Genomic DNA, 19,450 nt, shown 5'->3' with positions numbered 1-19,450 from the left:
TTTTCCCTGAATCTGTATTTGTTTATTTAATGCATCTGGACTAAATCTTTACCAAAATAACAACTGGCAAATTCACCTATGGTGCTTCTCTTAGGTAGTTCATTTCTGTTGAAATAGATAAGGCTCTGTAACTTGGTTAGAGATATTTGACTCCTGAAAATATTAAGTAAATACAGCACATAACAGGTACAATTTCTGAAAATGCATTCTGAAGTAGCATATGATAAGCTAAGTAGAATGCCATGAAATATTCCCACATAATGGTTAATTTACAGAAGTCCTTCTTACTTATGATTGCATTTCAGCTTCCCAAAAGATTCATGATAAAGTCAGGGGGTAGAGGGTGGTTAGTATTCCCAGGTGGTACAGAGGTAACTAACAATTTTTAAGAACCCACTATTTTTACTTTTTTCTTTTGCTTTATTTATTTACTTTTTTATTGATGAACCTACATTGACGTATCATAATTACCCAAAGTCTATAGTTTACCATAGGGTTCTCACTCTTGGTGGTGTACATTCTATGGGTTTTGCCAAATATATAATGACATGTACCCATCATTATTTTATCATACAGAGTATTTTCACTACCTAAAACTCCTCTGTGCTTTGCCTATTCATCTCTACTTCCCTCCTTTGGCCACCACTGATCGTTTTACTGTCTCCATAGTTTTGCCTTTTCCAGAATGCCATATAGTGGGAATCATACAGTATATAACCTTTCAAATTGTCTTCTTTCACTGAGTAATATGCATTTAAGTTTTCGCCGTGTCTTTTTTTTTTTTTTTTTTTTTTTTTGCGGTACGCGGGCCTCTCACTGTTGTGGCCTCTCCCGTTGTGGAGCACAGGCCCCGGACGCGCAGGCTCAGCGGCCATGGCTCACGGGCCCAGCCGATCCACGGCATGTGGGATCTTCCCGGACCGGGGCACGAACCCGCATCCCGCACTACAGCAGGCGGACTCTCAACCACCGCGCCTCCAGGGAAGCCCTCGCTGTGTCTTTTGATGGCTTGATAGCTCATTGCTTTCTAGTGTGAATAGTATTCCATTGTCTGGATGGAATATCCATTCACTTTCTGAAGGACATCTTGGTTGCTTCCAAGCTTTGGCAATTATGAGTAAAGCTACTGTAAATATCCATATGCAGGTTTTCGTGTGAACAAAAAGTTTTCAGCTCCTCTGGGTAAATACCAAGGAGCGTGATTTCTGGATTGAGAACCCATTCTGTTTCAAGCTCTTTCCATATTACCAAACAATTTATTCACGTTAGCAATCCTGATCGGTAGATACTTTTATGTCATTGTACAGATGAGGACACTAAAGTCTTCACAAAAATTTTCCCAAGTCACTTAACAATAAGTGGTAGAGTCTAGATTTGAACCTAGATTGGTCTACTGAGAATTCTATGCTGGTGCTAGTACACCATGTTGCTGTCCAGGATCTCAGGATGAACAGGTTTTGGTAAAATCAGATTCCCAAAATTTACAATATTTCTCACACATTAAAACACAATGAAAATGTTATAAACAAGCAGAAAGTTCTAACTTCAAAGCTAAATCGTGCCTGCAAACTCACAAGGGGATTAAAGAATGGAAATTAAGTTAATTTGCTTTTTTAAAGAATAAATAATAAATGTCGATGGCTGTGTTAATATTATTTGTCTTTGAAAGCTTAGTCCAGTAGTTTCCTTGGATATGAATTTCAAGTTGAAATATCTTCCTCTATCACCTAACTTTCATGCTATCTGAAAAGTTCATACCCATCATTCAGAGCTGTCATTTCCCCCTCCTAAAATGATTTCATGTGTAAGATTTAATCTTTTATTTCTGGTTTATTGTCCTTCAGTAATAATTTGTCTCTACATCCAATTTGGACATTCTGTGTTCTTTCCCAAATGGGTACTTAAGACAGATTTTAAAGATTTAATAAACGCTTCTGGTAATCTAAACATAAGAAATATGTGTTGGGAACTTCCCTGTTGGTGCAGTGGTTAAGAATCCACCTGCCAATGCAGGGGACACGGGTTCGATCCCTGGTCCAGGAAGATCCCACGTGCCGCGGAGCAACTAAGCCTGTGAGCCACAACTACTGAGCCCATGCGCCACAACTACTGAAGCCAGCATGCCCTAGAGCCCGCGCGCCACAACTAGTATGGTCTGCGTGCCGCAACTACCAAGCCCGCGTGCTGCAACTACTGAAGCCTGTGTGCCTAGAGCCCAGGCTCTGCAACAAGAGAAGCCATGGCAATGAGAAGCCCGCACACCGCAGCGAAGAGTAGCCCCCGCTCCCTGCAACTAGAGAAAGCCCACGCACGGCAGCAAAGACCCAACGTAGCCAAAAAATTAAAATTAAAAAATTAAAATATATATATGTAAAGAAATAAGTGTTATACGGTCAATGGCTTTCAGAATGAAAGTCTTGTGCAGCACACTCCAGGATGGGATAGCCTGTCATAAAGAAATTCTTTGGAATTGAAAGTGTATCTGACTCCAGAAAGAGGTCATTTGAGTCTCTTCTTTATATGGACCTCTCTCTGAACTTTGGTTTACAACAAAGTAAAGCTCTGCTAGCCTACAGCTATGATGGTGCCCAGCATATCCAAATGCTCCATAAACTCCAACTCCATAAACTCTTTCCACCCTGAAGCTTCATGTAGGTTTCAATGCCAAAAGAATGGCTCATGATTTAAATCCAGGTTTCTCAGCCTCAGCGCTAGAGCCACTCTGGGCTGGATAATTCTTTGCCGTGGGGGGTGTCCTGTGCATTGTAGGATATTTTGCAGCATCCCTGTTCTCTGCCCACTAGAGGTGTGCCAAGAGCACACCTCCACCCTCATTTGTGACAGCCAAAAATGTCTTCAGACATTCCCAAATGTCCCCTGGGGAGGTGGCTGTGGGAATCTCCATTGGTTGAGAACCACGCATCTAAATGAAAGGAATGGGGTCACTGAGACTGGGAAAAGTCCATGAGAGGTGGGGGAGGAATGAGCATGGTGTGCATGGGAGACAACAAGAAAGCTAGAGAAAATGAGGTGGAATGAACAGGATACAGTGAGAATGTGGATACACTGTGTATAAAGATCAAGGAAGCAATAGTGCCTATATTGTAATAAGGATTGTTATGTTGGAATGTGGAATGCCAATTGAATTGGATTTGGGGATGTACGTAAGTGCTATTAGGGAAAAGATTAGTACAAAGATAGTAATTATAAAAATTGATATTTTTAAGGAAATTACTATTCTGAGCAAGAGTTTAACAAATTCAGATTAGGACTTTCAGTTTTCTGAGTAATGAGAGTTAGAAAGAGTTAATTTTTGTAGCTTATTGGTTTATTGGTAGTCAGAGCTTCCTGAGCAAGCACTGGTATGGGTGTGGGTAGAAGATACAGATCTTTGTACTTGATTTCCAAACTATAGTAAACGTTTCTAGGGCAACTACATGTTCTTTGAGGGTCTCGACACACACATACACACACTTCTGTATTACACATAATTCATACTAAAACCACAGTGTCCATTTTTGGGGGTGGGAAAATTTAAAGATAAACAATCAAATCCATTTATTTGGTATCATAACACCAGTGGTTTCTAGTCCTGACTTCATATGAAAGTCATTGAAAAACCCTTAAAAAACACTGATACCTTGGCCCTATGCCCAAGAGATTCTGGCCATCCAATATAGCAATGGGGCCTGAACACTGATAACTTTTTTAAAGCTCTCCAGGTGATGGTACAGTGAGAATCACTGATAGAGCCCCAGTCCTTAGGACTTTTACAAAGTAAATGGAATGATAAGATTGACTAATTATAGAGACTAACGAACAATCCAAGACAATGCATGATCAATTATCCAATTGTACGTTAGGTTTGACAGGTGTCATGGACTTTTTGGCAAGAGAAAAATCAATGGCAAAAATGGAAAAAGTCCTATTAAGTTGTTGTTGATTCTATGCTGATGAAGCCAGAAAGGTTGTCTTATTGGGGGTGAATAAATGGGTGCACTTGGCCTTTTGTCCTGCTGAGTTCTTTGCATGTTATATTGTCCTTCTCACCAATCACTCAGAGCATGTAAACAGTCTTCTGTTATAAATCTCCTAGAAGAGGTGTGGTTATGGCAGACACTGAAAACAATGAGATGGACAACAGAGAACAATCTGGCAATAGCTCCTGAGTCCTGGGCCTGGAAAATAAAGAGGATGGGTTTCACTTTAAACTAGGGACAAACATATGCAAGATGTCCTCAGGAGACTGTGGAGGAAATTTCAGAAAGAGAACCAAGGAAGTCTGTTATCACCTTGTGGTGACATAGCAGAAAGCCTTGTAGCAAGTAACTAGATAAATTAGACTTTCAGTCAGCTCACATTAAGGCCCTTCCAGAATGACATTTGATCTATTTGATAGTGTGTCTGGCCTCCCTTAGAAAGGTCAGAGGTAGGACAGAGTAATTAGAATAATAGAGTGGGCATTTATTTGGTGTCATATCATATGGTTCCAATATTAGCTCTTTATCCGCACCAGATGCCCAGATGTTAAGCACCAAAGAATCAATAAGTAATCTTACTTATTAACTGAAGAGTATAACAGACTTGAGGAAGAGCTTTCTTCTAATATTTTTAACCAGAGATTAAAAGTATAAGAATCAGGGCTTCCCTGGTGGTGCAGTTGTTGAGAGTCCGCCTGCCAATGCAGGGGATGCGGGTTTGTGCCCCGGTCCGGGAAGATCCCACATGCCGCGGAGCAGCTGGGCCGGTGAGCCATGGCCACTGACCCTGCGCGTCCGGAGCCTGTGCTCTGCAACGGGAGAGGCCACAACAGTGAGAGGCCCGCGTACCGCAAAAAAAAAAAAAAAAAAAAAGTATAAGAATCAAAGAAGTTCTACCTAAATAAATCCAATATTTTGTAAACATAAGTAATAGTACGAAGTTTAATCTTCTTCAAAATTCAATACTGTCTCAAGGTCAGAAGGTTTCCTTAAAATTAGGAATGAAGGAATTCACATGTGGTACTGTTTTCCCATGAAAAACAAATATTCCATTTTATTCCTGCATAGAGGGATGAATAAACAGACCATACGTCTATAGCAACGGTGGACCCAAACCACACTGGGTCAAGACACCTGTTCTGTATTTTGTGTTAAGGAAGATTTGCACAATGATGGGGAAGGAAGAAAAGAGGGGGCCCCAAAGAGGGCTCCTCGCCACTTTCAAAAGCAACTTCTGTGAAACCACTGGGCACACATCCCAGAATCTTGAGCCAGTCTTCCATGATAACAGGTAGAGGAAGAGCACACATCTTCATTTTTCCATGGAGAATCCAGAATATTAATTTAGCCAACAGTTTCAACTATTCAACTTATCAAGAACAGCTGACAAAAAACGAAATTATTTCATAAGTTTCTTGTTTTTCTACTCCTTTCTTATTAAAGGGACCAGTGAGAATGTTAACAGGTAGACTGAAGGAGATGGGGGAGGGGGGTCAATGAAGGCCATGCCCCTGATTGATCATCTCCTAAATAATGGAAAATTAGTAAGTGTTTAAGTACCTGCTTCACACTGAAATAGAAAAACATTCAATTAAGAGCCAGGAGACTTAGATTCTGATTGGATTCTTTTGGTCAAAAGCAGAAGTCCAAAGAACAATAATTACAAATGACTGAGTTTGTATTATGTCAGACTCTGTACTATGCACTGTACATAAACTACTGTTTTGTTGCATCCACATCACTCATCTAAATTCAGTGCCGTTACATCCATTTAACAGATGTGGAGAGTAAGGCCTAAACTTTCCTGAGGTTGCACAACAGAAAACTGGACCTCAGTTTTCTTGACTGAAAAGAGAGGGATTTTTTTTTTCTTTTTTCCATTTACAGACATTATTACTTAGCATCTACTTATGCCAAGTAGTCTGCTGGCTTCCGGAGCTGTGATTGAACAAGCTAGCTGTGGCCCTGTCCGCAGAGCTCCCTCTGCTGGGCTGGAGCATCTTCAGGGACCTCCCAGTTCTGTAATCAGAGCGTCTGCTCCCAGTTTCTTGCCAGTGGCTGAACTGAATGTGTGTCTCCTCCAGGTGATCTTCTCTGACATATCCATATGTGTCTGCAGGTGGTGGGCAGGGGAGTGGGAAGCATGTTCGGCGACATGTGGGCCCCACGGAGAGAAGAAGCGAACAGTGCTGTGCATCCAGACCATGGGCTCTGATGAGCAGCAGGCTCTCCCGGCTCAAGACTGCCAGCACCTGCTGAAGCCCAAGACCCTCACCTCCTGCAACAGAGACGTCTTGTGTCCATCAGACTGGACAGTGGGCAACTGGAGTCAGGTGAGCTCAGGGGTCAAAAGGAAGGCCAGCGTTACTCATGCTTCGTCAGCCCCCCACCCAGTCCTCTGTATTAACTAATCCAAAGTGACCCGGGGTAAAAGTGCACGATGGCCAGAGTTTATAACCTCTGGCCTACTTCCTGCATTTCCCACCTCCCAGTATCCTATCGTGCTTGTTTTCCGTTCTCACAAGATCTTCCTCTCACCTGCCCAGTGGTCAAATACCCGCCAGGGATGAGCTGGATCTTGCTCGCTCAGACTCACGACAGATAATTGAAAAACCCTCAGGATTTTTGCTGGCCCATTATTAAACCATTGGTAGCAAATCAGGGCTCCCCAACCTACCCCAAGAGTTGGTTTGTCAAACATTTACTGGTAGTTATGCTTCATACTAGAAAACCAAAGGTGGGGCTTCCCTGGTGGCTCAGTGGTTGAGAGTCCGCCTGCCGATGCAGGGAACACGGGTTCGTGCCCCGGTCCGGGAAGATCCCACATGCCGTGGAGCAGCTGGGCCCGTGAGCCATGGCCGCTGAGCCTGCACGTCCAGAGCCTGTGCTCCGCAAACGGGAGAGGCCACAACAGTGAGAGGCCCACATACCGCAAAAAAAAAAAAAAAAAAAAAAACACTAAAGGTGGGTCACTCTACTTGGCATGATAGACAGTAAGTTTACTTGTCACTTGGAGAAGCCCCTCACATCATCCATCTATTCAATCCTGATCAAGGCTTAGGACATGTAATAGTATTAGCCACATAAATTCAAATAGTGTTGCATTTCCCCAAGATTAATCTGATCTAATTTTCTGCATATAATTAGAAATTCATGGGCTAGGAGGTCACAAAAGACTCCCAGGCTTTAATTTTCTTTGGGTCACCATGGGACCCGGAACTATCAGGCCTTGTGCTCCCAGAGTCTGTAGTAGAAGTAGACATCTGCTTTCTCCAAGGGTGCTGGAGTCTCCAGGGGCCTTGCTCTGCTTCCCTATGCATATTTCAGTCAGTTACCTAAGGAATGACTAGAAAATAAATGATTTTGTAAAACCAACAGGCCAGAATTTATTGATGGTTGCTGACTTCTTATGAGCTTCCTTGGGAAGCCACATGGTCTCCACAATAATGCTACCATTGACCAGAGTCTTAGGAATTCTTCTTAGACTCACCTTCAGAGAAATGGAGAATATTTGATTCAGGAGAATGCCACAGAAATTAGAATTAAGTCTGATGGACAAAGGAGTAATCTGATCCATATGGATAAAACCTTTGTGTTTAAAGTGATACTTGATTATAAATAAATGCAATTGCTTTTCATAGATTATAAAGTATTATCTAAAGAAGAATTCAAAATTTTGTATAAGCAAAGGTTCCATTTCTGAAGATAACTATTTGAAAGCAGAAAACACTCATTTGAATACAGCCATTTTGATAACGTCATTTCCAAAACTATTTCATTAGCTCAGAGTCACAGTTTAGGTTTATTTAGTTTCTAATTCTGTACAGAATATTCTCTGGAGCACCTGGGTGAAAATAAAAAAGATATGGTCCCTTTATTGTAAGAACTTATCAAATGGGAGAGCTAAGACCCCAAGAAAGAAAAGACAAAGGTATACATGTAAAGAAAACATACCTACAACCTAATACAGGCGTGTTACTGATGCATGTGCACACATCACTAATAGGCCAGAATATCTCCCCCTGCTGTTCCTGGAAGGTACAGTCACAGCCTGTGGCTGGCCTGACCTATTAGTCCACTGCCAACCTCGACTGCCGTAAATTACAGTGTTGTCAAGATAAGGCTGAATGGGGTATTGTGACTGGTCCATCAAATCTGTTTACCCAAAGTGCTTTAGCTGTATCCAAAGCAGTTAATAATTTTTGTCATGTAGAATTTACTAATTCCCAGAATCTTCATGTATTTTCAAAGGACTGCAATTCACATTTGGCTGAGGAATTCTTTTCATTGTGTTTGTGTTTCTGGGGAGCAAAATGATGTGCCTAACTGGAGAACAAGGGCCTGAAAAGTTGGCACGATGTGACAAGTACTCAAGTCTGTTGTTCCAAATAGAGGCCACTGCATGGTATAGTGGCAGCAGACATGGAATACAGTTTCCAGCGTCCACAGAGAGGCTGAACCGCTGCCTTCATTCAAGAGATGTTGTCAAGAGAGGTGCTTTTAGTTAAATCAGCATCAAAATATTCATTGAATGGGTCTTCCTTTCTTCCCTTTGCTGTCTTGCTAATGTCTGTACACATTAGCCCTCTAATGAGCTTTGCTGAAATATGCTGAATGTCTTTGACATTCTATGCTGGGATACTTTTTTAAGAGATGATATAGTGATTCTTGCTACACATAGTATTTATGGTCTGGATTTTGTCTTGAGATCAACATTAATTGATGAAAAGTAGTGTTCCAGCAATACCTGATCACTTGGTCTGTACTGGGCTATTTGGGTCACTCTGGATGAGTCTAAAGCTATCATGTAACTGGGTCAAAAGACCCAAGAACTGTGAGGCTCCTAGAATCCTGTAGAATTGTCCTCCCTGGGCTGACCAAGGTGGAAAGCAGAAGAGGGGAATCCATGACCTGCCCTTCCCTGTCAAGGTTTTCCAGCTCTGGCAAGCCCTAACTGAGCTAGTGTTAAACCTCTCCCAGCCTTTACTCATTTAGAAAGACAGAGTTATTGTAAGGTTTGATGATAATCCATGTGAGCCCTTCACATAGTGCCTAGCAAATAGTAAGCGTTCACTAAATTGAAACTTTATTATCAGGCGAGAAGACAATGGTCTGTTTTCCACACTACTCTAATTTTGCAAGTCTTGTCCAGTCAGTGACACCCAAGTCCCCTGACAGAATTGATCGGTGGCCCCTGCATTTTCATCTAACTCCCTCCCTGAGCTCAGGGCCATTTTAGGTGGGGAGCATTGTAAGCACAGGGCTTAGAGCCTGCAAGTTTTTCATGGGCCTACAAAAATGTTTGAGACCTGAGGGGGAAAAAAAAAACAAAACTAATGTATTGTTCTAGTAAAGCAAAGGACACTGCAAAATCAGAAATCATTATTAAATTACATATTAAAAGCAAAGAATTATAAAACATTTAGTATGTATATTAAGCACCTTTATGGGTATTAGCACAATATCTCACAATGGCCTGATTAGCCCCATTTTACTGGTGAAGGAACTGAGGCATTAGAGATATTTAGAAATTTGTCCAAGGTCGCACAGCCTCCAAGTGTTGAAGCTAGGGTTTGAAGGCAGGCAGCAGAGCTTTTACTCTGAACACTATGGCATAAAGCATCTCAGAAGTCTGCAAAATGTAACAATTTGACAGCTCTCAGTTCATAAAAAATGTATTATGTTTGGAAACAATTTGTAGATCAGCTTTTCTCACTTTGCTGGAATTCCAGACTATGCGTTAATGATTCCTGAGAAATGAGAGCCACTCATAAATTAAATGAGTTGGCCTCACCAAATATTTATTTTCAAAAGCAAAAGAATAAGAAGCCTTTCAAATTGTTTTTACAGAAGAAGATTATATTTCACTTGAAACTAGAGATGCTTTTTAATATATCTGATGGGCTGTAGGGTGGGACCCCCGAAAGCAGACCTGCCCAGGGTCTGCAAAGATCTTTAATCCACCCTTTTTGTGCCTGACCAAAGCACACAATCAAACAAATGAACAAAGCAATTAATTTGCCCAGCTACTAAGAATGTATTAAGTGCAAAGCTGTTCACTCGGGTGTTGGCTTGCACAAGTGACCAGATAGGTTAAATGTTTCACAAACAAGCTCTCCTGGCTCTTCAAACAGAAGGCATTGCAGCAAGTGCCAATGGCTTATCTATAGCTAAATGAAAAGCAAAACAAACAGGCAAACAAAATTCATGTGAAGGCCTTAGGAATTCCTGCAAACTGAAGGGAGACAGAGCATGGAAGGTGAGGAGACATCGCTGAGTCGCTTACCCTCAGTATTTCCTAGTTTCATTCAAGGTCCAGGACACTCTTGTGAGGCTGGACACCTGATGCTTTAGCCTCCATCGCCTGCTCTTTTAGCATGGGACCTCTGCAAGTGCCAACATCTCAGTCCTTGCCAGATGTCAGCAGCCCATGCTTTGCCAGGTTTCCTGGAAAACACATGTGAGCACCCTTGTCTGAAACAGCTGCTCACAGAAAACCAATCTGGAGCCATGCTGCTTCTCTACATCATGTCTGATTTGTTTTTAATTATCTAGAGTACTGTATTCGTTTGCTAGGGCTGCCATAACAAAGTACTACAAACTGGGTATCTTAAGCAGTAGAAATGTATTGTCTCACCATTTTTGTAATGTTGACTAAAAATAATGCACAACCTAAAAGTCGAGAGTTATGTTTTATTTGGTGGACAAAACTGAGGCATTAAGCCTGGGACACGGCCTCTCAGATAGCTCTGAGGGACTGCTCCAAAGAGGTAAGGGATGAGCCAGGATATATAGGGTTTGTTTGTTTCTTTTAATTTTTATTGGAGTATAGTTGATTTATGATGTTGTACAAAACAGAAATAGAGTCACAGATGTAGAAAACAAACTTATGGTTACCAAGGGGGAGAGGGGGAGGGATAAACTGGGAGACTGGGATTGACATATATAGGGGTTTTTGTGACAAAGACCAGGTAGTTGGAACATCTAAAGATTACCGTTAATTAAAGAAAACCAGATATCTCAAGTTAAGGAATTTAGCACTTTTCTATGCATGGGAAGATGCAAGAGTCTGGGCTCACTGAAATCATGCCTTTGATGTGCACCTTAGCTATCAGGCCAGGATCCTATTCTTCCCCATCCTGAGTCCCCTCAGGGCTCACCATCGGGGGCTGTAGTGGCTTGACGGCTGCAACATCCTTTGTTTACCGATATGGCAGGCAACATTTTTCATTCACAGCAACCAGCAGTCCAAGATCAAGGTGTGGGCAGAGTTTGCTCCTTCTGAGGGCTGTGAGGGAGAATCTTTTCCATGCTTTTCTCCTAACCCCCAGTGCTTTGCTCAGAATCTTTGGTGTTTCTTGGCTTGTAGATGCATCACCTTCATCTCTGCTTTCATCTTCACGTGGCATTGTCTTTATATGTGTGTCTCTGTATCCAAATTTACCCTTTCCATGAGGACAATGGTCAGTTTGGATTAGGGCCCAACCTAGTGACCTCATTTTAACTTGATTACCTCTGTAAAGACCCCATCTCCAAATAAGACCACATTCTGACGTACGAGTGAAGAGGGTGAGCAGGAGTTAGAACTCTAGTATATCTTGTTTGGAGGGGACACAATTCAGCCAATAACAGGTACCTAAGGGTTTTAGCTTACTTTCAAAATGGTTTTAGTATGAGGTCCAATCATTCATTTATAAATTCCTGAGACTATGCATTAAATGTTTTTATGCCCAAAGCATTAGCTGTTTCCCTGCTCATCCCTTTAGCCCAAGCTCTCTGAGAAACCTCAACTGTAGTTTTGAATAAACTCTCTCTTAGCACTACAGCTCTGAGCCAACTGGGGGTCCCCCCCCACTGCACAGTGCACCTCGGATGGGTGGAGTTGACTAATTTAGCAGCAGACCTCTTTCTCAGCGGGCTCCCCCCAGAGACCTTAATCTAAGACTGATGGCAAATGAGGGAAAGATAACTCCCAGGGAGGACATTAACAGATTGACAAGCTATTTGCCTGGTACCGGGGTCAAAATTATAAGGTAAGGGGGTAAGGTAATCATAGCAGAAATTGGTTTTGAGAATCCTGAAACTACCCGTTGAGATGAGTTCTAAGTGTGGCTTTGTGTCCTGCATTTATCTCATCTGAAGGGTTTGACAGCTTCTAAGGAGATAAACACAGTTGGAAGATGTACTGGAAGAAGCATGGCTGAAGGCACAACAACACTGCTTGTTCTGCTGTGACCATGAGAAAAGGCAACTGAGTTTTTAGGCCCAATATACTTGGTAGATAGTTGACACTGACTCTCTCACTGGGCACAATATGCCCCAATGTGAAGGAATGGCATCCACCGATTATGTGAAAGATTCTTTGTCTCCTGAGTAAGGAAAGCAGATGGGGATGAATGGTAGGTGGAAAACATATAAACTCTCCCAGACCCAGGTATCCATTCATGAAGTTTTGAACTGCCAGCTGGGAATGGGGCGCTAGTTACAGATCATCTTCTTTTTCAAGAGAAGCTAAAAACCTGGAGTTTTCAAATGATATCTGCTCATCTTTAAACGTTGGCCACTAATTTGGTGTTTGTATTTTGTTTGTTTGCTTGTTTGTTTTGAGGTTGAGCAGACCAAAGAATACACGCCAATGGGCCACATGTAGCCCTTAGGCTGCCACTTTGGCGTTTCTGTTCTAGAATAACCTTCTGTTTTGAAAGATCGAAAGCTAATGTATTTTAATTAAGCAACCACCTAGATAGTGATTATTTACTCCTGCTTTATTCTTTTAGGCTGAACAAGTTCACAGTGAATAAGATTATTGAATACTTGTAATTTGTAAATTAAAAATAAAAAACTTATCCATCTATTAGTCCTAGGAAACCTGAATCTAAAAGAAAATCCAGCAATAAACCCGTGGGATATATGGGCCTTTACAGGTGTCTTCTAGACTTGTGCCAACAACTGCTTTACTCAGACACCTGCTCACTTCACAGCATGCCCTAAGACAGGTCCATGCGCCACTCTGTGCTTCACGAGGATAGTAGAAATTGGGGACCCCCATGCCCTTTGTTATTATTATTACTATTGTTATTATCAGCACCAATATTATAACAGTGATAATAATAACTTCCAATTCCCAATTTCTTCTATATATTATGTACTATGTTAAGGTTGTTTTCTTATATAATATTCACAGCAGCCTTGAAAGATGAGTATTACTTTCAGTTTCTAGATGAGGAAGCTCTGAGGCTTAGTCCCTGCACCATGCATGGAGTTCATAATGGGCTTGAGGGCTTTAAGCTATTTCTTACAGGTTTTATAGCTCTTTAACTTCATAGTTCAATGTGGGGGGGAGAGCACACACCCATATATTTTTGGATTTTTAGAAATGCTTGTAAAGTTGTACAGGAAAGTCTGTGGGTATTGCAAATCAAAATAAACCAAAAAAAAGGCAATGAAAAGAAAGAAAAGAAAAATCAAAGAGTCTCCTACTACGAGCTTTGTCTAATCTGACATTTCTTGTAAAGAAAACCCAAAGCAGAATACATCTGCAGCTTGAGAATAACTGGCGTTAGTGCTAGCAGGGTCCTCATTTATGAATCACCTCTGGATCAGAGCCTACCTGAGGTTGCCATCGTGGAAATATGTTCAGACATACATGGAAGATTATTTGGTTAGACTGATACATTTTTACAAAGTGGAGATTTGAAAACCCTAGGAGATGGGATCAGAATGTAACAAGTGGAGAAGTGACTCAGGATGACTGAAATGGATGGAGTATAAAGTGTCTCCATACACAAGAAGAGCAGAAATATTGTAGTAAACCAGGAAAATAAATACCCCCAGCCTGCCTGTCCCAGGCTCCAAAGTGAAGTGAGTCATGGAAAGTGCTGGAAGAAACCATCTCCTCACTGCTGGGCTCTGAGAGCTTTAGCTGGTAGTCTCCACTTGGTTGGAAATAAGTGTGCATTTCTTGGTCCGTGAAGCACTGTTCCCACCAAAGATTAATATTATTATATCAGAACTTGGAAGTTCAGTCTTAGAGCTGGGCATTTGAGTGTTTGTTGACATCTTAAACTCACAGCTTTATTGGTTGACCCCAAACCTGCAGTTGAACATTCCCTGAGCTGCACAGTCTTCTGTGCTCACGTGTCTCTCCTGCTTTTCAAAGATGCTGATTTCAACAGAGCTATCATACATCAGTGAGTGATTATGCTGGATTGGAGCAAAATAAAGGGGGAAGTTATTCTCCAATAGAAAGGAAATTGAAAACAGGACTTGAGAAGGCAAGAAATTCAAGCTGAAAAATGCATAAGTTCACAGGGAGAAGAATTTTCCCATTCCTGATTATTTTCCAAGTAGAACAGTCATGTAATAAATATGTAGTAAGTGATCATTGTATCCCAAGAACTATCCTGGAATTCAGTTATGGATAAGAAACAGTTTCTGCCTTTGGGTACGTTTTCAGAAATCAAAAGTTTGGTTAAGTCAATAAGTAAATTCAGTAGACAAACCGCTTTCCACTGTGCTGTGCTAGGTTTTTTTTTGGTCGGTGGGGAGGGGCATGGAATTAATCTAATTCTTACTCTGCCACTGACTTACAGCCTTTCAGGCAGGTTCCTGGGTGTCAGCTTCCTCTCTTGTAAGAGATGGAATAATAATTCCAACCTTGTAAATCTCACAGCCCTATAAATCTCGCAGGGCTCATATTCACAGGGTATCACACAGAATAATGGCTTTGAAGCCCTTTGAAATCCAGGAAACATTATGTAGTCCCCATCTTCAAGAAACCTACTTTAGGGTCAGAGATGTAAGACAGACGAATGCGAAACAGTCAGCACAGACTCCTGGACAGTCCATGTTCAAGAACCAATATTTGGTGGTTAACTTAAAATGTCATTGGAAAGGAAGGCTAAAAATGCAGCAGTTTGGTAAAACTACAGATTTTTTTCAAAATATCAAGAAATTTAGTGTTATGTAGCAACTATGTGTGGTTTGCAGCTGCTAAGACTGATGACATAGTCTTTACCATGAATCCTGAGAAATAACTGTCCTGTTAGGTTTCCCCGGAAGGCAATCTAGCTGCCTGTGCCCTACAGAGCCTGGAGAGACCACTAGGGAGGGGGACCTGCCACGGCGTCCACGTGTGTATCAGTGCCATGCTACAGGACTCCCCTAACTCTTTGGAAATGGTATCTCCCCACCTTTGGTTAACTACCCATCTTTAAATTTCATAAAAGGTCCTGGATCTGTATACATGTGTGAGTATGTTATTGTCTAGTTTTTAATCTGAGTCCATCTGACACAGGCAAGAAAATGGAGCTTAGGATGCCTGAGTGAGGCTATGTGGCTATATGGATATAAAGGGAAAGGCTCATATCATTAAATTAATAGATTCCCAAAAAAACGTAAACAGTTTACATTAATTTAATAGCATCAAACCCTAGGGAAGATAATATTACTATCTTTTTTAAAAAATTAGGTGATCCATTTAAATCATTGCACTCTTTGTGGAACTACTATCCAACGGTCATAGCCCAGGGAGACTTCAGTTTTACTATTTCGTGGTTTGCATTTTCAGTTTGTGAAGGGTAAATGGTTAGTCCTGAGCCTTAGGTGGTCTCCCGGAGATACATATTTCCATGGGAAACTAAAATTGCACAGAAACCTTATACAAAGATAGAGAACGATTTTAGCTGCACAGTTCAGTTTCTACTGGGCCTGTCCTGATTTGCCATAAACCTTAGCATGAGAACCAACACATCTTTCCACCAAACTAGACTAACAGCCGCCTCTCTTTCCCAGTGTTCTGTTTCCTGTGGTGGCGGAGTGCGGATTCGCAGTGTCACGTGTGCCAAGAACCACAATGAGCCCTGCAACGTGACAAGGAAACCCAATAGCCGAGCTCTATGTGGTCTCCAGCAGTGCCCATCTAGCCGGAGAATTCTAAAACCCAACAAAGGCACAATTTCCAATGGGAAAAAGCTACCAACAACTGACCCCTTCAAGCCCATCCCTCCAACTACACCTAGTCCTAGGGTGCTGACTACGCCCACAGTGCCTGAGCCTATGAGCACAAGTGCTCTGACGATTCACAGCCCTGGTCCTACCACAGCCTCCAAAGAAGGAGACCTGGATGGGAAACAGTGGCAGAATAGTTCAACCCAAACTGAACTGGACTCCCATTATGTCATTTCCACTGGAAGTACTTCCCAGCCCATCCTCAATTCCTGGTCTTTGAGTACCCAGCCAAATGAAGAGAATGTTTCCAGTCCAGACACTGGTCCTATCTCAGAGGGAGACTTTGTAGTCACAACAATGAGTGGTTCTGATTTGTCAGCCTCCAGCAATCCTGTGGCATGGCAGGTGACTCCATTTCATAATCCCTTGACCAAAGAGCCAGAAATGGAGATTCATAGTGGCTCAGGGGAAGACGGTGAACAACCTGAGAACAAAGATGAGAGCAACTCTGTGACATGGACCCAGATCAGAGTACCTGGAAGTGATGCTCCCGTGGAAAGAAGTACAGAAATGCCCCTTGGACCTCCACCAACACCTTATCTTAGAGGGGCATCCCTGTGGCCACCCTTCAGCACAGTGTCGGAAGGACTGGTGCCCAGCCAAAGGCCCACCACTCTCAAAAATGGTGCACCCAGAGCTGAGGGGATGGTCACCGAAAAGCCAGCTAACACTCCACTCCCTCCGGGAGGAGACCACCAGCCAGCATACTCAGAAAAGCCAGTAAACCATCACCCCCAAGAACTTCCAAGCAACATGAATCTAACACAGAGTTCCGGACCAGTCCTGACCGAGGAAGACGCAACAAGTCTGATTGCTGAAGGGTTTTTGCTGAATGCCTCGGATTACAAGCAGCTCTCCACGGGCCGCAGCCCTGTGTACTGGACTGTTGGAAACTGGAGCGAGGTAAGAGTTCTGTTTCTTACCCAGGCCTGATTCTATATGGAAATTAGCTAGGGGTGTTGCATTCCTGTGCAAATTTCAAAATGGACTTGTGTAAAACATAGTCTAATGTACAAAAAAGTGAAGCAATCAGGTCCATGCCCCCACCTCCCACTTCACCTCCTTAACTCCAAAAATGAAAGAAAAAAAAAATCCAGGGAAGGAGAAAAAATGTAGTGAGATACAGTGAAAAGAACCTAGAACTAAATCAGGAGACCTGGGTCAGCCAGCTGTGTGACAGTGGAGAATTCAGTCTGTCTCTCTGAGCCTGCTTTTAATCTACAGAACAGTGGAACTAGTGTAGATCACCGCTCCTCTCCAGTGTCCCTTCCAGCTACAGACTGTAATGATGTTGTGAAGAGGGACCACTGGAAGGACATGGGTTCATATTTCATTCAGAAAGCCAGTGTTGAGACTCTGGTTTAAACCTGTCAAGCAATCACAATTGGAATGGAAATTTAAGACAAATTTCTTTAAAAGAATTCTATAGCTCACTGTATCAAGCATTTCTTTTCTTTTTGGACTCAGTGTTTGCCTGCGTTAAAAAAAAAATCTTTTTGGCTTATTAGAAGGATTAGAAGATAGAGGAAGAAGAAAATAAACATGATGACAAAGTGTTGGTCCCTGTTTTCAGGTCTGAGGAATTTGGCTAGATATTTGTTTGTTCATTTCTAGAACTAATTACGTCCTCCGAAGCATCAAAATCATTTCTCACCCACTTGAATTTCAAATGCACAGTATTTGAACTTGTTAAAAATAACTTGACAATGCAAAAGAGGACTTTGTGGCAAAATGATCACATGTTGATGTCATTCAGCATTTTTGATGACAATGCATGACTCATCTCTCTAGCTAAAAAGAAGTGTTAACAGCTAATATAAAATAACAATATATTTCATTTATGAAGCATGTTAATTTCCAAACCACTTCCATATGTAGTCTACTACTTTATCTTTTTGACAGTCCTGGGGAGTAGGTAGGGTCTTGTTTATACCAATTTATGTAGAGAAAAACTAAGATTTTTAACAGGTAAGTAACTTGTCTATGGACATGTCCGTTGGATGATGAATCTTCTAAAACTTTCTGCTCTTATCTGCTGTCTCTCTAGTGAATTTCAGTACCAATCGACAATTTAGCTATATAAAATTCTTTTGTATGAATTAATCAGCATCATTGGTCCTGAAATTGACTATAGTGGCCAAAAAAAATAGGTATATTCAAACTTCCAAAATTTTTTGTTTGCATTTGAACTATGTTTCACATTGATTTACTTTAAGTTCTAAAGTGAAATCACATTCATTCCATTTTCTGTCAATGGAGGGGCATCTTATTATCCCCATTTGGAAGTAAAGAATCCAGGTTCAGGAGGAGAAAAGATTTTCATGCTTAAGAGTAATCCAATTTGTTGAAAAAAAGGAGAGGAGTGGGTCTCATGGTCCCTGACATTTTAGTCAGGTTTCTTTCCATTGGGAAAGTCCTAATGGGCTCTTAATGGTGAGGAGGATGTTGACAATGAACATCGATCAAGTGTGTGCCATGCTTTACAGCATGATTTTATGCTAATTCACATGCATTCATGTGAATGCGTGAATCCTCACCACAGCCCAAGGAGACTGGTAATATTGCCTCCCATTGTAGAGATAAGGAAACTGGAGCTGAAAGGTGAAGTAGCTAGCCAGAATCACACATACTCATGAGTGACACAGCAGGGATTTGAACCCAAGCAGACAGACTTCATAGCCTATGATCCATTGCTTTGCAAATCAGAAAACATCACCACTCTCTCTACCTTCTGCTATTTTTGTTTCTTCTTTGGTCATATGACATAAAAACAATGCCATTTATGTGGTGACCCTGGGTAGACAGATGAGAAAATCACATAGTTCTCAAGAAGGTACTTAAAATAACATTGAGGGCTCCATGGTTACTTTTGAGTTCACAGGGGCAAATGGTGCCTATAATGTCACTGCAGTGGGTTCAGACTAGATATTTTGAAATAAAAATGTTCCATTTAGGTTTTATGAATGATATCCTTTTAAGTAGTACCACCCAAAGGTATCTTTCTTTCCAAAAGCTTGGGGCATCCCTTAAGGACAGATAAATAGGCTTATTGTTCTGCACCCAAGAAAGCAGTCTGGACAGTGTGTCCATACTGAAAGACAAAGAGAACAAGTTATGGAAACTGAGGCTACTTAGTTAATTTGTAGGATTTTGTTAATTAGCCAATGGAGATGAAATCTGAAAGTACCTACCATTAAAGACACTGTGGGCCTTGAGAAGAATACAAGCTAGGTCAAACAGAGTGTGAAAGTGTAGATGATAAAAGGCATATATATGGGATCAGTATCAGAATAAAGTATGAATGACATGTGTACAGTATGTCTATGTAATTAGAAATCACACACACACGCAGAGGCTAGGCTGTTGTTAACAAATAGAGCCAAACAAGTTATGGTTCGCCAGAAATTGATTTCTCACTCAGCATAATAATACAAGGTGATTCCATGTCTACAATGGTGGTA

At 41.5% G+C, this 19,450-nt stretch overlaps 1 protein-coding gene across 1 annotated transcript in view; it reads left to right on the top strand.

Annotated features, from left to right (window-relative positions):
* LOC111187753 (A disintegrin and metalloproteinase with thrombospondin motifs 12) overlaps positions 1–19,450 on the top strand; it is a 76,758-nt gene that overhangs the window by 33,980 nt on the left and 23,328 nt on the right. Inside the window, exons 5-6 of the mRNA XM_089908552.1 lie at positions 6,100–6,313; positions 15,774–16,892. Of these exons, the coding sequence (XP_089764678.1) occupies positions 6,100–6,313; positions 15,774–16,892 (1,333 nt within the window). The remainder of the gene's footprint in view (positions 1–6,099; positions 6,314–15,773; positions 16,893–19,450) is intronic.

The sequence above is a fragment of the Delphinapterus leucas genome, chromosome 3, assembly GCF_059928025.1.
Source record: "Delphinapterus leucas isolate spDelLeu-1000000601 "Yukka" chromosome 3, BTC_Dleu_Yukka2, whole genome shotgun sequence".
NCBI lineage: Eukaryota > Metazoa > Chordata > Mammalia > Artiodactyla > Monodontidae > Delphinapterus > Delphinapterus leucas.
This window is presented reverse-complemented; position numbering and strand designations above follow the sequence as displayed.